The sequence below is a fragment of the Panthera pardus genome, unplaced genomic scaffold (assembly GCF_024362965.1).
Source record: "Panthera pardus isolate Hobbes unplaced genomic scaffold, ASM2436296v1 HiC_scaffold_10, whole genome shotgun sequence".
Taxonomy (NCBI): Eukaryota; Metazoa; Chordata; class Mammalia; order Carnivora; family Felidae; genus Panthera; species Panthera pardus.
Window position 1 is genome coordinate 5,055,145 of NW_026526655.1, and position 17,192 is coordinate 5,072,336.

At 54.9% G+C, this 17,192-nt stretch overlaps 1 protein-coding gene across 18 annotated transcripts in view; it reads right to left on the bottom strand.

Moving 5' to 3' along the window:
* Positions 1–17,192, bottom strand: part of AGAP1 (ArfGAP with GTPase domain, ankyrin repeat and PH domain 1) — a 546,313-nt gene that overhangs the window by 381,762 nt on the left and 147,359 nt on the right. For 2 of the 18 annotated variants that reach the window (XM_053903381.1, XM_053903378.1), the window contains exon 1: positions 11,963–13,498. The exons of 9 other annotated variants lie outside the window; for them this stretch is intronic. In XM_053903381.1, the coding sequence (XP_053759356.1) occupies positions 11,963–12,965 (1,003 nt within the window). In that variant the 5' untranslated portion in view covers positions 12,966–13,498. Of the gene's footprint in view, positions 1–11,962; positions 13,513–17,192 lie in introns of those variants that run through there. 7 more of the 18 variants (XM_053903396.1, XM_053903382.1, XM_053903386.1 and 4 more) reach the window with 7 other exon arrangements.

The following is a 17,192-nucleotide window of genomic DNA, read 5'->3' on the forward strand; positions in this document are numbered from 1 at the left end:
AAACGAGGGTGGGGTTTCAAAGGCCGACACAGGGATGGAATTCTGGAGAATAAAAGGTTCAGGTGGGTGGGTCCCACCCAGGAATGCTGAACCCAAACCGTGGCCCGAAGGAACCTGACAATTTAACCGAAGGAACCTGACAATTTAACCTCCCGTCGAGGGATCAATATCTACCTCAAGACTTTAGGGAATTGCCACAAAAATCTCCTGCAGCGTGGAAAATTAACTGCCTCGGGAATGTGGATTTGTTTGAGGGCAAACCCCTAGAATCTTCTGTTGAGAATCATGTCTCTAGACACAGAGGCCAAGGGATGCTGTCAGCTGCACCCACCTGACCTTCACCCTGCACATCAACGGAATGTCAGGTGAAGGAACACGTAAGTAACAAAGCCTTGGGGAGTCCTCAGGATCTGGGCCGAGGCGGGAATCAGGAACACGGTTATTCAAAATGCCTTCCTGGGAACAAGAATTTGAAAGTGGTCGTATCCAAACTGCCTGCGAATATCGTAAATATTTTTTTTTTATTTTTTTAATGTTTACTTATTTTTGAGAGAGAGAGAGAGAGCGCGCGCGCAGGGGAGGGGCAGAGAGAGAGGGAGACTCACAGAGTCTGAAGCAGGCTCCAGGCTCTGAGCTGTCAGCACAGAGCCTGATGTGGGGCTTGAACCCAAGGACTGAGAGATCATGACCTGAGTGGAAGTCGGATGCTCAACCGACTGAGCCACCCAGATGCCCCAACGAGCACCGTAAACATTTAAGTGTTCTTCCCAAAGGGACAGCACAGTGGCCTCGAGACCCTGGTGTTAACTTTTCAGTTCAGGGCTACTTTGCCTATTAAGGTAGTCATAAAATTTAAAAGTTACTGATTTCAATTAAACTAAACTACTTTATAACGTAGAAGTTTTTGTATTTATATAACATAAATATTATAGAAAACAGTAAGTTGTAATAAAATTTTAAATATATATAAAAATAAAGACAAGTACATTTAAAAATACAAAAGTCAATGGATTTGACTGTTACTTCTGAGGGATTTTTTTGTTTTTTAATGTTTGTTTATTCTTGAGAGAGAGAGCACAAGTGGGGAGGAGGCAGAGAGAGGGAGGCAGAGAATCTGAAGCGGGCTCTGTGCTGACAGCAGAGAGCCTGATGTGGGGCTCAAACTCATGACCTGTGAGATCATGACCTGAGCTGAAGTCAGAGGCTTAACCGACTGAGCCTCCCAGGCACCACAGGATTATTTTTACCCATTCCATCTCAAGGGGAAGAAATTATTTTTTATTTTTCATGGATAGAAGAGCTCACACATGCAGAACCTCACTTTCCAAGCTGGCCAGGGTGGCAGCAGTTCCTTCCAGAATGTTCCCTGTTGTTGGAGGCGGATGGGGGGGGGGGGGGTCACCACTGAGGGGGCCAGAGCAGATAATGGGGACAAAACACGTACACCCCGCAGTGCCCTAAGTCACACACCCACACATATCCTTGATCCCCCTACTACTAGCCCAGGAGGGCAAGTGTCATTATCAATACTCATTTTCCAAATGAGGAAACTGAGGCACAGAGAGAGTAAATAGTCTGCTCAAAGACACTCATTCTGGAAAATGGCAAGGACAGACATCCGGCTCTAGAAGCCCTCCTCAGCCGGGGAGCCGCTTGGGCTCTAGGACCAGCCTGAAAGGATGTCACGGCACATTTATCACTCCTCCTCTGTGGGAACAAGCGAACGAAACACAGCAGAGCATCACCACAGGGCAACACATGCAAACCAGGTCCGACCCTCTGGAGGTCCCACCGCCCCTCTACGTGCACAGAGGATGGGAGACCCACAGGACTGTCCTTCTGCACCTGGGCCTCTCTCTACTGTCACAAGCCAATAACCCGACGGTGCCGCAGGCACGCCGGTCCAGGCAGGTGGCAGACACAAATTCACGGCAACCGCGTTAGCCTGTTAGGTTCTACTGCATTTGACTTTCGCTCTTGGGGCAGAAACTTGAGATCTTAGCTCCAGCACAGGGTAGGCGAAGTCTTCAAACGTGAACAGGTCTGGGAAGAGACAAACGCCTTCCCAAGGGTCCGTGTGTCTGTCTCAGGGGAAGGGAGCGGGCAGGGCAGTTAACTCCAGCGGAGTGGGGCTCAGGACCGGAGCGCTGGATTCAAAAGCCCCCTGTCCCAGGGCTCACTCCACCCGCGGGGAGACCCGGGGAAGGGCCGTGGGGAGCGCGAGAGGAGTAGAAGCTCTCGAGAGGCAGCAGACAGACCGGGGGAAAGGAGCAGGAGAGAAGCCTGTGGCCACCGAGTCTTCAACTACAGCCATGGGCGCTGGCCACCTGACCCGGCGCCACGGCCCTAAGACAGCCCGGCGTTCGGACGAGCAGTGCACCTGCGGGGACCACACAAGCGACGGAGCAGAGCCTCTGGGGCCCGCGGCCACTCTTCCCACGAGACCCGAAGGCGTGAGAACTGGCAGAACAAGCATGCCGACCCGATGAAGCCTGGGCGCCACGAGAAGGCACAGGGCACACGCCAGGACCAGTCACGAGGCATGTCACCTGCTGCCACACGGAGACAAGGCCTAGGGGAGGCCAGACTTCCGCCCGCAGTGCCTGTCTGGGGACTTGAAGAGGCCACCCGGGTCCCCCGCTTCCGGCCCACGGAGGGCCAGAAAATGGCGTTCGGCAGAAACGACGTGCGGTCCAAGCCGCCCTCGAGATGTGGGCCGGCAGCGGCCCCCCGTCACCCAGCGACCACCGGGGTCAGCCACCAACACGCGGCCCACCGCTCTGCGTCCACACGGACGTTCTGTCACTCCCGGTACGGTATTCAACACGTTACGAGCACGAGCACGAGCACGAGCACTCTACCACGAAACAGGCTTTGGGTCAGACGACTCTGCCCGACCGCAGGCTGACGGGAGCGTTCTGGGCTCACTTCAGGTGGGCCGGGCCCAGCTAGGGTGCCCAGTTCAGTGCAGCGTCTCACGTGCGTTTTCCACGTAGGATGCTTCCAATTACAACGGGTTTACCGGCCCCGCACCCCGTGGCTGAGCCCAGGAGACTCTCCTTGTGAAGAGTGGGAACGTCGGCCCCAGAGCAACACACGTCCAGTGACACCATCCCTGTGCCATTATGTTGGCAAACCGAAGGATTTCGAGAGGACGTGGGGCGCTCCAAACGACACGTCACCAAATACTCTGCCGAACACACTGGGTAAATACCAGCGCTTATCACGTTGAAGGTTGCACGTCACTGGCAAGAGGACGATCCGTCACCACTCGCTGCCACGGAAAGGGGCGTCTTCCTTCAGGTAGGAGGCGGGGTCCTCTGTCCGCCGGGCAGCGCGGTCTGGCCACCGGCCCTCCGGGAGGAAGCGAGAGCGCTGCGGGAAAGGCGCTGCGAGAAACCAGCTTTCTGAGATGCACGCGCCCTTGGCCTGGGTCGGGGATGACACGAACCCATGTGCTGCAAAGCAATAATCTTCTAGTGACGTGAATGAAGAAAGAGGGGGGACGGTTAAGCCAAAGAAGAGAGATGACTGTCTTCTCCCGCCTGATAATTTTCAGGTACGATGGCCAATAATTTAAAAAGCTGCAGTTACACTGAGCCTCGTGGGAAAACACAGGGTGACAGACTAAAAACAAAACCCGGGGTCAGTGTATCCTTGCTGTAGCCTGAGGAAGGCCATCAGCCTTCTCCGCGGCACGTACAAATCCAAGCACAGCCACGCGTTTGGGATTTTCCGCCTCGGAGTCTCCTGCAAACTTCACAGAGGCAACCCCTGTAAATCAAAGACGATGCCGTTGAACCACGTGGTTAGCGCCTGCTCTCACATTCACTCCCGGTCGTCCGGAGCGCCAGCCAGGTGCGGGGTGAACCCCTTACTTAAATGGATGAGGCAGATGGGGCGCAGGGCAGTTGGGTGCAGGACCCGTGTGAGCATCTGCTAGCTGAAGAGCTGTAGCCGAGACTAAACCCACCCCCACCTGAGCCTGCTTCCTCCACGTGGCAACTTCCCATCTCCCAGGAAGCACGGGACACTTCTTCCCGCCACCATCGTGGCATCCCCCACGTACCAGCGAAGGCACCCAGGAAAGCGAGCAAGAAGGAAAAAGCCACAATGTCACGCTCAGACGTCCCCCGGCACCCTGGGGCCCAAGGGACTAACGGTGTCCGTACCTCCAGGGGATCCATGGCCGAACAGGAGCCCAGGAAGAGTTAGCTGGGGCCGAGGGGGGGTGGGGGCGGGGAGCTGCTGGGGAGACAGTGGAGTCGGGGGGCAGACAATTTCTGACTGGCAGGCAGATTAGCCAGCAGAACAAAGCGGGAGCCACAGGGGGAGCCAGGCAGGGGCAGGGAAGAAGATCAAGAAATTACAGACAAACCTCCCTTTAAGTTTGGGAGAAAGCCACTTCCTAGGAGAACAGCAGGTGCAAAACCATCAAAATCCTCGATCCTGAAGGGGCTCTTGACCTGAAAACTGGGATGAGCTCCTAAACAGCAACTGCAAACCCCCAGACAACGAACACAGCACCCCTTCCAACCTTCCCTGACTGGCCCAGGCGTGGAAGCCTCCAGAGACGGCGAACTCTGCACACCGGAAGGCGGCCTGTTCCAAACCGTGAGGGCTTGTGACAAGAGACTGCCTCATTGTGAGGCAGGATCCTTTTCCACTGGGTCCCTCTTACGTCCACTTCTCAAATACCGGGAGACAAGTCTCCACACTCCCGGGTGTCTCTCTCAAAGTAAAAATCTCCAGTGTCTCCAATGTACTTGGCTCCCAGAATCTTCCATGAACCAGATCAGGAAAGCGGATTAGGCACCTACTCTTGAATGCAAGAGATATCAGACTCTCAGAAGGCTGGAATTCCAGTTTGAGAATGAAAATAATCAGAAGAATAAGCTCCAGGGGAACCTGGGTGGCTCAGTCGGTTGAGAGTCAGACTCATGGTTTCGGCTCAGGTCATGATCTCACGGTTCATGGGTTCGAGCCCCCCGCCGGGCTCTGTGCTGACAGCTCAGAGCCTGGAGCCTGCTTCGGATTCTGTGTGTGTCTCTCTCCCTCTCTGCCCCTCCCCTGCTCATGCTCACTCTCTCTCTCTCTCTCTCTCTCTCTCTCTCTCTCTCTCTCGCAAAAGTAAACAAACATTAAAAAAAAGTTTTGTTTGTTTGTTTGTTTTTTTAAAGGAGGAGGCGGAGGAGGAAGGGCTCTGGAGCTATCGATGAGCTACCTGTGTGGCACCAAAGGAGACAGAACCAGCCCTGCTCAGGTCTCCCACACCTGCCCGGTGCTAAGGTCACAGGATGTAAGTTGCAGGAAAGCAATCAAAGGTGTGCATCCCTAAGTCAGGATCCTGTTTCCTGCACTTCACAGACCAGCCGGTATCTGGTTGTTCTAAAGCCCTTGCTACGTGAACAGAAAAGCACAAAGCGGATAAACGGCCCCGGCTCCCCATCCCCATCAACGGAAGAAGTGGCCGTCGGCGGGACCCTGACCTGGGCTAAGAACTGGAGAGGGCAGGGGCTGCACCAGAAAGGCCGGAGGCATTGTTCACGGCCTCCGCTCTCAAGGGTCCGTCCGCAGGACCAGCGAAAGCAGCCCGTGCGATGGCAGGCACGGGGGAACACAAGACTCCCTCTGACATCCACTCGAATGAGTTCGTGTCCCACTGGCACCCACAGACAATCCCCTGAACAAAGGGGGCGGGGCGGCCCCGTGTCCTCGCCAGCACAAGTGGCATGCTACCTCCTGCCAAGTCCTGGACCTGCTATCGCACCAGAGATACATTCCGCCCTTGGTAAGGTCCCCAACAGAGGACCATGGAGGAAAGTGACCCTCGTTTTCCCTCTCCCTCCTGCCAACTGAAAATGCACCTCTTAAGATTATCTGCATTTGTTAGATACAGAGAGGCCAAATGAGCCCTCCGCAAGCCTCCCGCTGGTGTGCGCCACCCCCGCCCCCCCCCCCCCGGCACTGAATGAGGGAGGAAAGTCCACTTCCCAACCCAGGAGAGCAGATCTCTCCCCAAGCTCTGAGTCTTTAGGCCCAGGAGTGATGTTAGAACTGAAAACCAACCCTGGAAACAGAAATAACGAGACTGTAGAAGAAAAGAAGATAACGAGAGATTATGAGAAAACCAGCCAGACGTGGGCTGTGAACATATTCTGAATTACAGAGGCGTCTACATTAATTCTTAATTAACGAGAGACTAGACAACTAATGGGAACGTCTCTGTCAACTGAAAAACATCACAAGAAACACAATTGTAAAGGCCGTCGCCTACAAACAAGTAAACATCAACACCCCAGCAGACTCTAATCTGGGCTGAACAAAACCTAGAGCGAAACCATGGCGGGCAGATGGTTCTTCTCTCAAAATGATGCAAAGACAATAATCTCCCTTCTTTTTTGCTAATCTGCTGACCTTAATACCAGTTCTGTTCACCACCTGGGGATATAACGGCAGCTGTACACGCTTTATCTGTCACTGTCCTTAATAAATAAAAGCTTTACTTTCCTTCATTATCTTACTCACTTTGACATCATTTTTTTTTAATTTTTTTAATCTGTATTTTTGAGAGTGAGACAGAGCGTGAGCGAGGGGAGGAACAGAGAGAGAGGGAGACACACAATCCGAAGCAGGCTCCGGGCTCTGAGCCGTCAGCACAGAGCCCGACGTGGGGCTCAAACCCACAGACCGTGAGATCACGACCTGGGCCGAAGTTGGACGCTCAACCGACTGAGCCCCCCAGGCGCCCCTACTGTGACATCAGTTTGATGAACTATTGTTCCAAATCATCGCAGAGGAAAAAAGAAAAAGAAACAGCCTGAAAGAGATTTCCTATGAAACACAAACACCTTATGCTACAAAAGCAAAACAACTCACTGTGGAAACCATAACATCCGCTTTTATGCCTGATGTTGGCGAAGAGGGATGATTTTTTTACAGGTTAACTCCAGAAATCCCAGCCAACTTGCTGACGGAGAAACTCCTCGTTTCCAGTTGTTCAACTCCTCGTGATCGGACAAGACCCAAATCCTTTTACCCCTCGGTGAGGTCTCCACTAACTCCTTCTCTTGCTCACGGACCCTTGCTCCCTTTTTTCTTTCCGCCAGCCCTTTCATTAATTCCTGCCACAAACGCTTAGTAAGAGTCCAAGTGGAACCACAGTACCCTTAACTCTGCCGTACAGACAGGAAGAACACAGGCTTCGTTTCCTGCCCAGGAGGGGCTCACGGTCAGAATTGGCAGGTATGCGGACGAGGTTATCATCATACGCTGGGATTAGCAGTGCTCTAACGGAGGAATGCGGTGCAGAGAAATGCAGTCGAGCCTTCCCCTAAGTATCCCGTGAAGCTTCACAGGAACCTCTCTCAGCCCAGCAGGCTGTCGGGCCTCTGAAGACGGGAGCTCTCGCCCCCTGCTCCCGCTCGGAACGTGCCACGGAAACGCAACAAATATTTGTTGATGCAACAGGAAAACAAGCAGCTAACCAAAGGGTTAAGCACTACCACTGCCTCATAGCCGAGTCCTCGGTCTGTGAACTGTATGACCAGCCGGACTGCTGCAATGGGCTGACGTGACACGGGAAGATGTCCTTGGCAGGCGGACTTCTGAACGTGCCTCTGCCGGCACGATCTTCCCGGCCGGCGCCAACAGGTGACTGTGCCGATACGACGGGCTCCACGTGGAGAAAATCAAGGCCGCAAGACACAGTCCGAGCCTCCGGTGCCTGCTTAGGGCGTCCCTGGCTGACCTTCGGGGGCTGCTCCGTTCTCCAGGAAAGCAATCCGACCTCACAACAAAAACAACGAAGGTTTTCCTAAATTACTATCTAGAGTCATTTATAAAAAGCATGCGATCTCCCAAATACGGAGCACCTAATTAGTTTTAAATGCTTCGCATGAGACACTGAATTATGCTGTTTCTTTAAAACCAGGCACGCCCTTCCCAATAACAGAGCAAGTTAACAAATAAAAAGGTACCAAGTGTTTTCAGCAATTTTATTTCACTTAATTGCTGCCTCCTCTCTTTCTCCACGAAGGTGTTGTGCTTCAAGTTTTATTTTATTTATTTATTTATTTATTTTTAACCATAAGACAGTCCATCAAGCTGTGCAAGCTGCAAGATACAAATCAGGGGAAGCAGAAATTAAAGAACGAAGCCACTCATAAAAATGTGCTGTCACATCAGTTGCAAATTACTAATTTAAAAAGCTAACTAACCTCAGTCGGGGCTATCAATGAATCACTTTATTGTGGTAATCAATCCTCCTGGACAGCATCAGAACACCCTATAGACACCTGCCGCCTTGGCAAACAGGAGGGGGTGCAGAGAGCACACACTGGGAGGTGATGCCCTACAGGGTAATTAATCATTTATTATCTGATCTTTTTTTTTGCATTAAATTATACTTGTGTCAACAGACTCTGCCCCGGTACATGTGCATCAGGTAATAGGAAACTGCCCTTGATCTGACACAGAGCCCCTCTGAAACGTTCTAGGGTTAGGATGATTATGAACCTGACAGAGAAGCCTGCCAGGGGTCTCTGGGAGGCGGATGTGTAACGAGGAAGAGGAAAGGCCTAAATAGGTGAGCATGACGGGGATTAAGAAGTACAAGAGAGTCACCCTACAAAGGTGGGTGCTCCCACCCTTTCGCCCTAAAGCCTGAAGAATACAGGGGAGAGTCGCCTGGGTGGCTCAGGAGGTTGAGCGTCCAACTCTTGATTTCGGCTCACGTCATGACACCAGGTTGCGTTCAGCAGGGAGCCCGCTCAAGAATCTGTCTCTCCCCCTCCCCCCCTCCCTCTTCCCCTTTTCTGCTCCTCTCCTCTGCTCTTTCTCTAATGTAAAAATTTTTTAAAACATACAGAAAAACCATATGCACGTGATGTGTGAACCTGTGTTTTAAAATAAGATTAACCCTCTTCCTTCCCTACGACTGGCATATAGGTACCTCGTCTAAGATGAAGCTTGTAATTCCAAGAAGTCACGTAAACTATTTAACGTAACAGTTACTTTGTCTCTTAAAGTTGTTTTCCCGTGGCCAATTCACAAGGGCTGAAAAAGAGTCCAACAAAAGGAGAACCTTTCCCCGGTGACAAATGTCCTCTAATTCCCCTTAGACTTGAAAGAACTTCGAATTTTTTTCATGTTTATTTATTTACCTTGGGGGGGGGGGCAGGGGGAGAGAGAGAATCCCAAGCAGGCTCCGTGCTGTCAGCGCAAAGCCCGACGCAGGGTTGGGGCCCACGAACCGTGAGATTATGACCTGAGCCGAGATCGAGAGTCAGAAGCTCAACTCACCGGGCCACCCCAAGAACTTCAAAGTGTAATACCGTGTGGCCAAGACTTAAAGAAAGCTAGAGGCGCTGTTCGTTCTGTATGCTGCATTTCAGTTCCGCGACGGTTTAGCCGCAGTGCTGAAATCGGAAAGGGGCTGCAACGTTTCGCGGAGTCTCAATGGCAAAACTATTTCTCATTCCAGATGGGAGTACCACAGACTTGGCTACGTTCTGTAACACACAGCACCTCACCTTCCTAGCAGCAAAATTCTCTAGGTCTTGTAAGCCTACCTGTCCAAACCTGGTTTAGGCAAGACTTTGTACTTTGTGGACTTCTGCCCTGTGGACGTTTACGGGGAAAGTGAGCCTGGGTTCTGCTGTGTCTGAACGTTACCTTACAGTATTTTACCTTGAATTCGGAGCTTCACTTAAATAGCACCTGAATCTGAACACTGTGTATCAGAGGAAGCAAATCTACAAAAAGTAGCAAAGTGTAATAACATGAAAAGGCCTGCAAGCTGTGGGGACTGCATCTTAACCTGTGACAGACGTTGACTTTACAATAAATAACCCCAAGAATGGGGACACTTCAGGCCTTTTAGCCAAAGGCAGGTGAGGGACGTGGCCTTTTTTTGTGTGATTACCTAGAACTTCAGAATAAAGTGAGACCCTGGAATTCAAACTGTGTGTGCCATAACCCAGCTCAGAGACATTCCGTGTTTCTACTCAACCCACAATGCTAGCTAGTGTTATGTCTCAGACCAAAGCAATTCCACCGAGAGGGGTTGGCCACGAGAAACAAACAGAGCGAGTGTTACTCCAATTATTACTATTAAAATCTTACGCCGCCCTAGAGGGAAAAATTCCAACACGCCTTACGCCTCTACTTTCCAAATCTATTATCAATCCATCTGACCGGCGCCCAAATACCCAAACCCCAATACTTCTAACTTGTATCGCTAGGGACCACGAAGAAACGCATTCTTTCTAAAGCAGGCGTGTGCCCTCCCTCCCCTCCACGGGTGCCTGTCCGGAACCCAGGCAGCTAATCACTATTTTCGCCAAACCCAGAGCAAAGACGCAGGCCTGCTATCGTAGGGAGAACCCGGTCCTGTGGATTTGAACTTCCACCCAAGGAACGCAGACGACGGCAGGAGCAACTCTACACAAACCGACTTCAACAAAATCACGCCCATCATTTCTGAGTATCTCAAGAGCATCCAGGGAGGGGTGGGTAATGGCTGGAGCCGAACACAGCCCCTTCTCCAATATCCCAAGGCCCGTTCCGCCGCAAGGTACGGGCAGCAAGTTCAACTAGAGAAAGCCTGCAACAAGTGACTTTGTATTACGGCCTCACCTATTAAAAAAAAAAAAAAAAATCAGACTTAAACTCTACTGCAGGCTCAAGTGCTTATTTCAAATATTCTCTAACACGTTCCGAGAATCATCAGAAGCACATTACAACCTGACGAGGTTTATCTCCAGTTTACCTTCAAAATACGTCAGCGAGGTCAGTGATTTCTCTGTGCTGGTGGTTTTGAGACAGACCCTGGGCAGCCAGGTACCTCACGAGGTCTGCCGGGGAGGACTCCGCGCTCCAGGGGCGGTGAGTTACCAGCTGAAAACCTCAAATTAAAAGCGCACACCGCAGGGTCTCAACTACCCTCATCTCCACCAACAGCAGGGTGAGGTGATCAGCACACCCGATTTCTCGGCGGCGAAATGCATGGGGACCATACCTTTAACTCTCCCCTCTACCCCCAACATAAGCAGGGGGTTAACAACCCAGCCCCTCCACTCACCCCCAGCCTCTTCCCTTCAGGATGATTGACCCCGCACGTGGAGAGAAGGGGATCTGTGTGTGGCGACCTCTGGACGATTCTGACTCCCAAATGCTATCAAGCTTACCTAATTTTTCCAAGAGAATATTGTCACATCTGCCTTCAAAACCTTCCCTGCGAGGCCCCTGTTGGAGAGCCTAAGGCGAAAGGGAACTGAAATTTCAGAACAGGCTGCCGGGCTGTGATTATCCTACCCGCATAGAATACATTACTAGCAAACGGAATCCTGTCCCAGACTCGCTCTCCCGCTAAGACACCAGAGGCTGTGGGGAGAGGCCTGTATCCCTGACCGCCGGGGTGAACGATCTTTACCGGTATCGCAATAGGTGAGCGCCGTCCAATCGGTGGGGGCCACACCACCCGCACTCACAGACTGTAGCGCCTACAGGGAGACTAGGCTTGAGGGTGGAGGAAAAAATTAACCAAGAGGAATGCGGCTGCCGGAGGCCGGGCCCCGCCACCTGTGCGGCGGCTTCCAGGCCAAGTCCCAGGCAGCCCGCAGGTACCACAGCCAGGGAGCCCACGGAGCTCATGGCCCCGCTTAAAGAAGGCGGTGCCAGCGCCTGCCCTAGCAACACACCGCTTGGCGAGGTGATCTCTCCCCAGGAGGACACAGACCCTGAAAGGCACCACCAGACACGGCCCGAGGCAGGGGAAGCCAAGATCTTCCCGACCGCAGCAGCGTTACCGGGGAAAACCCCGCAGCGCGCGAGCTCCCACCCGGCGTGGCCACCCGCCGGCTGGCGGCCAGAGACGGCGGCCCCCTTAGCCGCTCCCAAGTCCCAGCGTCCTCCGAGCAGGCCGCTGCGGAACCAGGCCAGTTCCCACCGCTGCCCTCACCTCCCCGGCCGCGCTGCCCACCTCTGCGCGGGGACCCGTCGATGCTCTCGGCGCTGGACGAGTGCGCGTCGGCTGGGGCCCGGCGCAGGCTGAAGTAGCCGCGGGACCGCGAGGCGCCGCTCCGGGGAGAGGGACCGCCGGGCGCGCCGCCATCCCTGCGCGCGAAGATGCCGCTGAAGAAGCGCAGCAGCCGGTGCTCCGAGGCGCCGCCAGGGCCCGCGGCCGCCGCCCGCGCGCGCTCCAGCCGCTGCAGGTCGCTGTTGTCCAGCGTGCGGTTCTTGCTCTTGCTGCGCTCCCAGCGCTCCAGGTCCGAGAGCGCGTCGTTCTTGCTGAGCACCTCGCCCACGTCCAGGGTGTTGCGCTTCTCCGAGGCCGGCGGCGCGGGGGCCCCCGCGGGCTCCAGGGCGGCCCCGGGGTCGGCCGCGGCCTCGCCGCCCGGCGCCCAAGCCAGGCTCCCGGAGCTGCTGTGGCGCCTCCCGCGGCCCAGCGCCCGACTCCGCGGCGCCTCGGGCCCGCTCCAGTGCCTGAAGCTGAGGCTCCGCCGCAGGGGCGCGGCTCGGACCCCCTCCACGTCGGGGCTGCCGGGCGCGGGCGAGCCGGGCCCCTCCTCCGCGGCCGGGGGGCTGCCGGCCAGGTCCGCGGGCTCGGGGCCGCGTGCGCAAGGCCGGAGCCGCCCGAGCTCCAGCTGCCCGGTGCTGCGGGTGCGGAAGGTGCGGAAGTCCCAGGCGCGCGGCCGGCGTTCCTCGGGGTCCTCAGCGCCCGCCGCCGCCGCCGCCTCCTCCTCGGCCTCCTCCACCAGCCTCCCGGGCGCGTCCGGGGAGCGCGCGGGCCGGGGCCTCCGAGCGGGGCGCGGGTCGGGGCCGCCGGGGCCCGGCGCGGCCAGCTGGTCCTTCCTGACCATGGTCACGGAGATGCGGTAGACGGTCTTCCGGGGGGGCGTCCCGCGCGGCATCGTGTCCGCGGGCGGAGACGCGGGCTCGCCGCTGCCGTCCAGCAGGTACATGTCGCCCGGGGCCGTGGCCGCCGCGCCGCCCGCCGGGGCCCCGCCGCATCCAGCGCGCCGCGGGCCGGGACGCGCGGTCGGGCGGTCGCGGGGCGAGGCGGGGAGAGCGGGCGCGCCCGGGGTGGGCCCACGCCCCCTGCCCCCCCGCTCGCCTCGAGGGCTGCGCTCAGGCTGCGGGGACGGCACCCCTGGCGCCCGCCGGCCCGTGCGCCGCGCGGCCCGAGTGCGGGGGTCCGGGCCCGGGGCGCCCAGCCATGGGCCGGCGGGGCCGGTGGGCGGAGCGGCGGGCGGGCGGTCAGGCGCGGGGACGGTCTCGCCGGCAGGTGCGGCCGCGGCGCGCGGGGCCCGGGGCGGGCGGCGGCGCCCGCGGCTTCATTGTCTACGGCGCGGGGCCCGCTCGCATCTCCAGGCCTTCTCTGCACAGTTCGCGGCTCCGCAGCCTCCGCCACTCCCCGAAATGGGCCGCGCGGGCAGCTGCGCCGGCCGCGGCCGAGGGGCGGGCGGGCGGCGGTTTAAAATGGAAATGCGCGCCGGGGCGGGGCGGGCGGGGGCCGACGTGCAGCGACCGCGGGCCGCGCGCCCAGCCCGGCGGCCGAGTCCCGGGAGCGCGGCGGCGGCGGCGGCGGCGGGAGCGCGGCCCCGCGGGCAAGGCAGAAGCACCGGGCTGGATCGCCGCCGCGCGGACCGGAGCCTCCGGGGGGCAGGCCTGGCACCGGGCCTGAACCCTCACCCTACACTAACCGTACACTCCAGGGCGTGGCCCGCAAAAACAAAACATGGGCCGTGTCTCACCAGTTTATTTGAAGCATCTGTCCTCCCCATAGAGCTCTGTGGAGGCTGCAACTCAAACAACGACTTACTTAAAAAGCGAGAGATCTCAGGTGCTTGTTACCCCTCCCAAGTGTACTTGCATACTTGTACTCGGAAGGAGCAAGTGCACGGCCTGGAAGGAGGGGGCAAGGGAGGGACCTTCTTGCTTCCTGTGATGGTGCAGTTCACACCCCTGCCCTCCAAGTGAAGGACCATGCTCCTCTCAGGACTCCTGAAATCCTGTTTTAGGAGTAAGTTCCCCAATGCGTGGGAAATGCCCCTGCCGATTTAAGAGGCGGGAGAACACAGTGTTGCAAACGTGCGTGTCCCAGCCTGTGCGCCACCTCACCGTCTCCTATTTCACACCTGTAAGGTGGGGAGGAAGAAAATCGGAACAAACTCTCTGCAGTCTTGTGAGGACTGAATCAGCGAAGGTGCTGTGTGCCAGGCAGTGTGTGGGAGTGCTAAATAAACCCTGCCTGCTGGGTTTCTCTTCCATCAGATCCCCCTGCCTGCTCCCTCCTGGCTACATAGATCCTGGTCCTTGATATGACCTGATGCAGAACAATATTCTTATGCAGATCAACCTGTTGGTTCTTCCTGAGGTCTCGAATGTAGGGCTTTCCATTGGCTTCTTCCAAGTGTCAGAAGGAAAATGTCACAAAGGGTCCGCTAATCAAACTGGATGCTTACACAGGCTTCTCGAGGCCTGGAAATGCAAAAGACACAGGGGACGCTCTTTCTGAGGGAGAGAGCTCCTTGGCAGGCCACCACCATTCTGGGATTCTGTGACTGCTGGTCCTGGCCTCCCCTCCTTGCCTATCACCAAACACCGTGCCCAGAGCACTGAAAAGGACACAAAGATGCACGACGAGGACTCTTAGGAAAGAAGTTATAGCTGAGGAAATCTGGATTTTACTCAGAGTGAAATTAAACAAGCAGATTTAGTGACACAGATCAGAGAGACTGCTGGTTGATTCTATTTCCTTTTAAGAAGATACTTTAGAACAGAGGATTTTTAGAGTGGGGAAAATACATGATACCACGTAAGGGTAGGCATGTGTCGTTACACATTTGTCCAAACACAAAGAATACGTGGCCCCAAGAGTGAATCCCAAGGTAAACTATACACTCTGAGTGATAATAAGGTGCCAACATCAGTTCATCGATTATACCAAACGTACCACTCTGGAGGGAATGTGGATAGTGCGGGGAGGCTATGCATGGGTCGGGGCGGGGGGTACACGGGAACTCTCTGCACCTTCTATTCAAAACTGCTGTTAACCAAAAACTGCTCTAAAAGATAAAATCCATTAAAACAAAAGTTTAAAACAATTCTGACCACCCCCGGTGGCTGTACCTGGACACGACTGCCACAATCACAGGATCATTGCAAGCTCTGTCCACCTACTCTTGGCGCTCAAGGGTTCAAGGGCAGTGCCTCTAACATTCCTCGAGTGCAAAGTTAGGGAACCCCAGAACAGATCTGGCTTACCTTCAGAGTTTCAATGAAAAGCCCTCTCTGATAAGACCCAGGAACCAGCAACTTCCAGAGTGGCACACAGACCCTGACCAGCTCTCAGAATGAGGTTTCTAGAGCCCATCAGCTTAGGTGGATGCACAGGGGGCTCAGAGAGGGTGGGTGCTTTCCCCGAGGCTACACAGCTCACTGCTGAGCGCGGAACCCGGGGTCTTTTTGGGGGGTCGCACTACCTGTGCCCATTCCCCATGCCACCGTGGCATTTTTTTTGGTCCTTGTGAGCATCGCCGTTTGCTTTGTTAACAGCAGAGAGAGAGAAATGTGTAATGCTGAGCTTGATGCTAATCAGATGTAAATGATATCAACATCTAGCAAGCTTCCATGTACTCATTCACTTTTCTGTTTGCTCATTTATTCATCAAATGCATGTTGGACACTGACCACAAGGCTACACAGTGAGGAGGCAGGGCCTCTGTCCTCAAAGAACTCACAAAGTTGTGGGGAAAAATGGTGTTTTCAAGGCCACGTGGTTTCACACAAAGCCGGTGTGTGGGAGGTACAAGGATGGGAGACAGAGCAGAGCCCTGCCGGTCTGTCTCCGGGGTGAGCGCTAATAACACTGGGTGGGGTCTACCCTTTCAAGGCTGTAGCTGTGTGGACAGAAAGGTCAGGCCGGCTTTAAGTGGAGACTCAAACCTCACCTGCAGAGAGGCAGGGGCCTCTGCGCGCGCGCGTGCGGGGGGGAGGGGGACTCATGGGTAATCAGAACCCAGGGCTCCTAACTTCCCCTGGGACCTATTCTCACTTTTTAACACCAAGGCAACTTTCAAGTTTGGAGATAGGTTTTCCTATGAAATTAGCCCATCGTCAAGACACAGACCCTGCTTGTCATCCGAGGTATTCGTAGAGCCAAACGTAAAAAGTAAAACCCCACTCCTAGAGCACTCCACTACGGAACTGCTGGGGTCTCGCACGATGCCGGCAGGGTTATCCTGAATCCAGCCCAGGGTTTGCACGTTGCTGTGGGAGGACTCAGTCCGCAGAGTAGAAGGTTCCATTTGATCCACCTTACATGACCAGGAATCTCTGGGATGGTGCTAAATGAGGGGACCTCTTTCAGCCACGGCCCGGGATGCCCACTGACTCACACTGCTTTCGCCTCACAGGAAAGCATTTATTTTCCACACCAAGCACAATGATCCCACACCAGGCCTGACTGTCTAGGCTGAAACAACCCGGGAGAATCACCTCTCCCTACTGCCCTGGATACATGGGCTCGCCCGATGCAAAGAATCAGAGGCTCAGACAGATCCTGCCACTCCAAAATCTAAATCCCCTTTTAATGCAGCCAGACCTGCCTTTTAAAAATAGAAACGGTCATGCTATGTATGTTCAGGTGGCACTATGCTTTCTTTTTCTGTTGCTTTTTAAACTGACCCATCTAGACAATCATTTCTTAAATTTTCCTGTGCCTTAGAATAGATCACCATTTTGGCTTATTTAAAAAAAAAAAAAAAGTCTGTAGGTGTTATCAATACTCAATCAAAACCAAATCGAAGGCAGGCAAATCGTCAACGCTGCAGGGGCTCCTTATAGGGAAGGAGTGCAGAGGGATCTAGGAATGGGGAGCGGCCCTACGTACACCCCGATTCCATTTCCATCGTCGTCCCCCCGCCCCCCCCCCCCCCAGCAGCCGGCTTTGCACTCCTATTCCGGGTTTATGGGATCTTTTGGCCACCTTCCCACGACTTCCCCCGGCCTGGGCCATTTCTAGCTATCTATAAATTAAACATCCTCCATGAGAGTATTATTTCGCAAGTGTTACTAGAGCTGATAAGCCTTAGTTGAAGGGAATCTCTGGTAGTCAGCAGAGCCGTCTGCTCCTGGAGCTGACTTTCCAAGTCACAGAACTTGCCAGCTAGTAATCACATTTACAG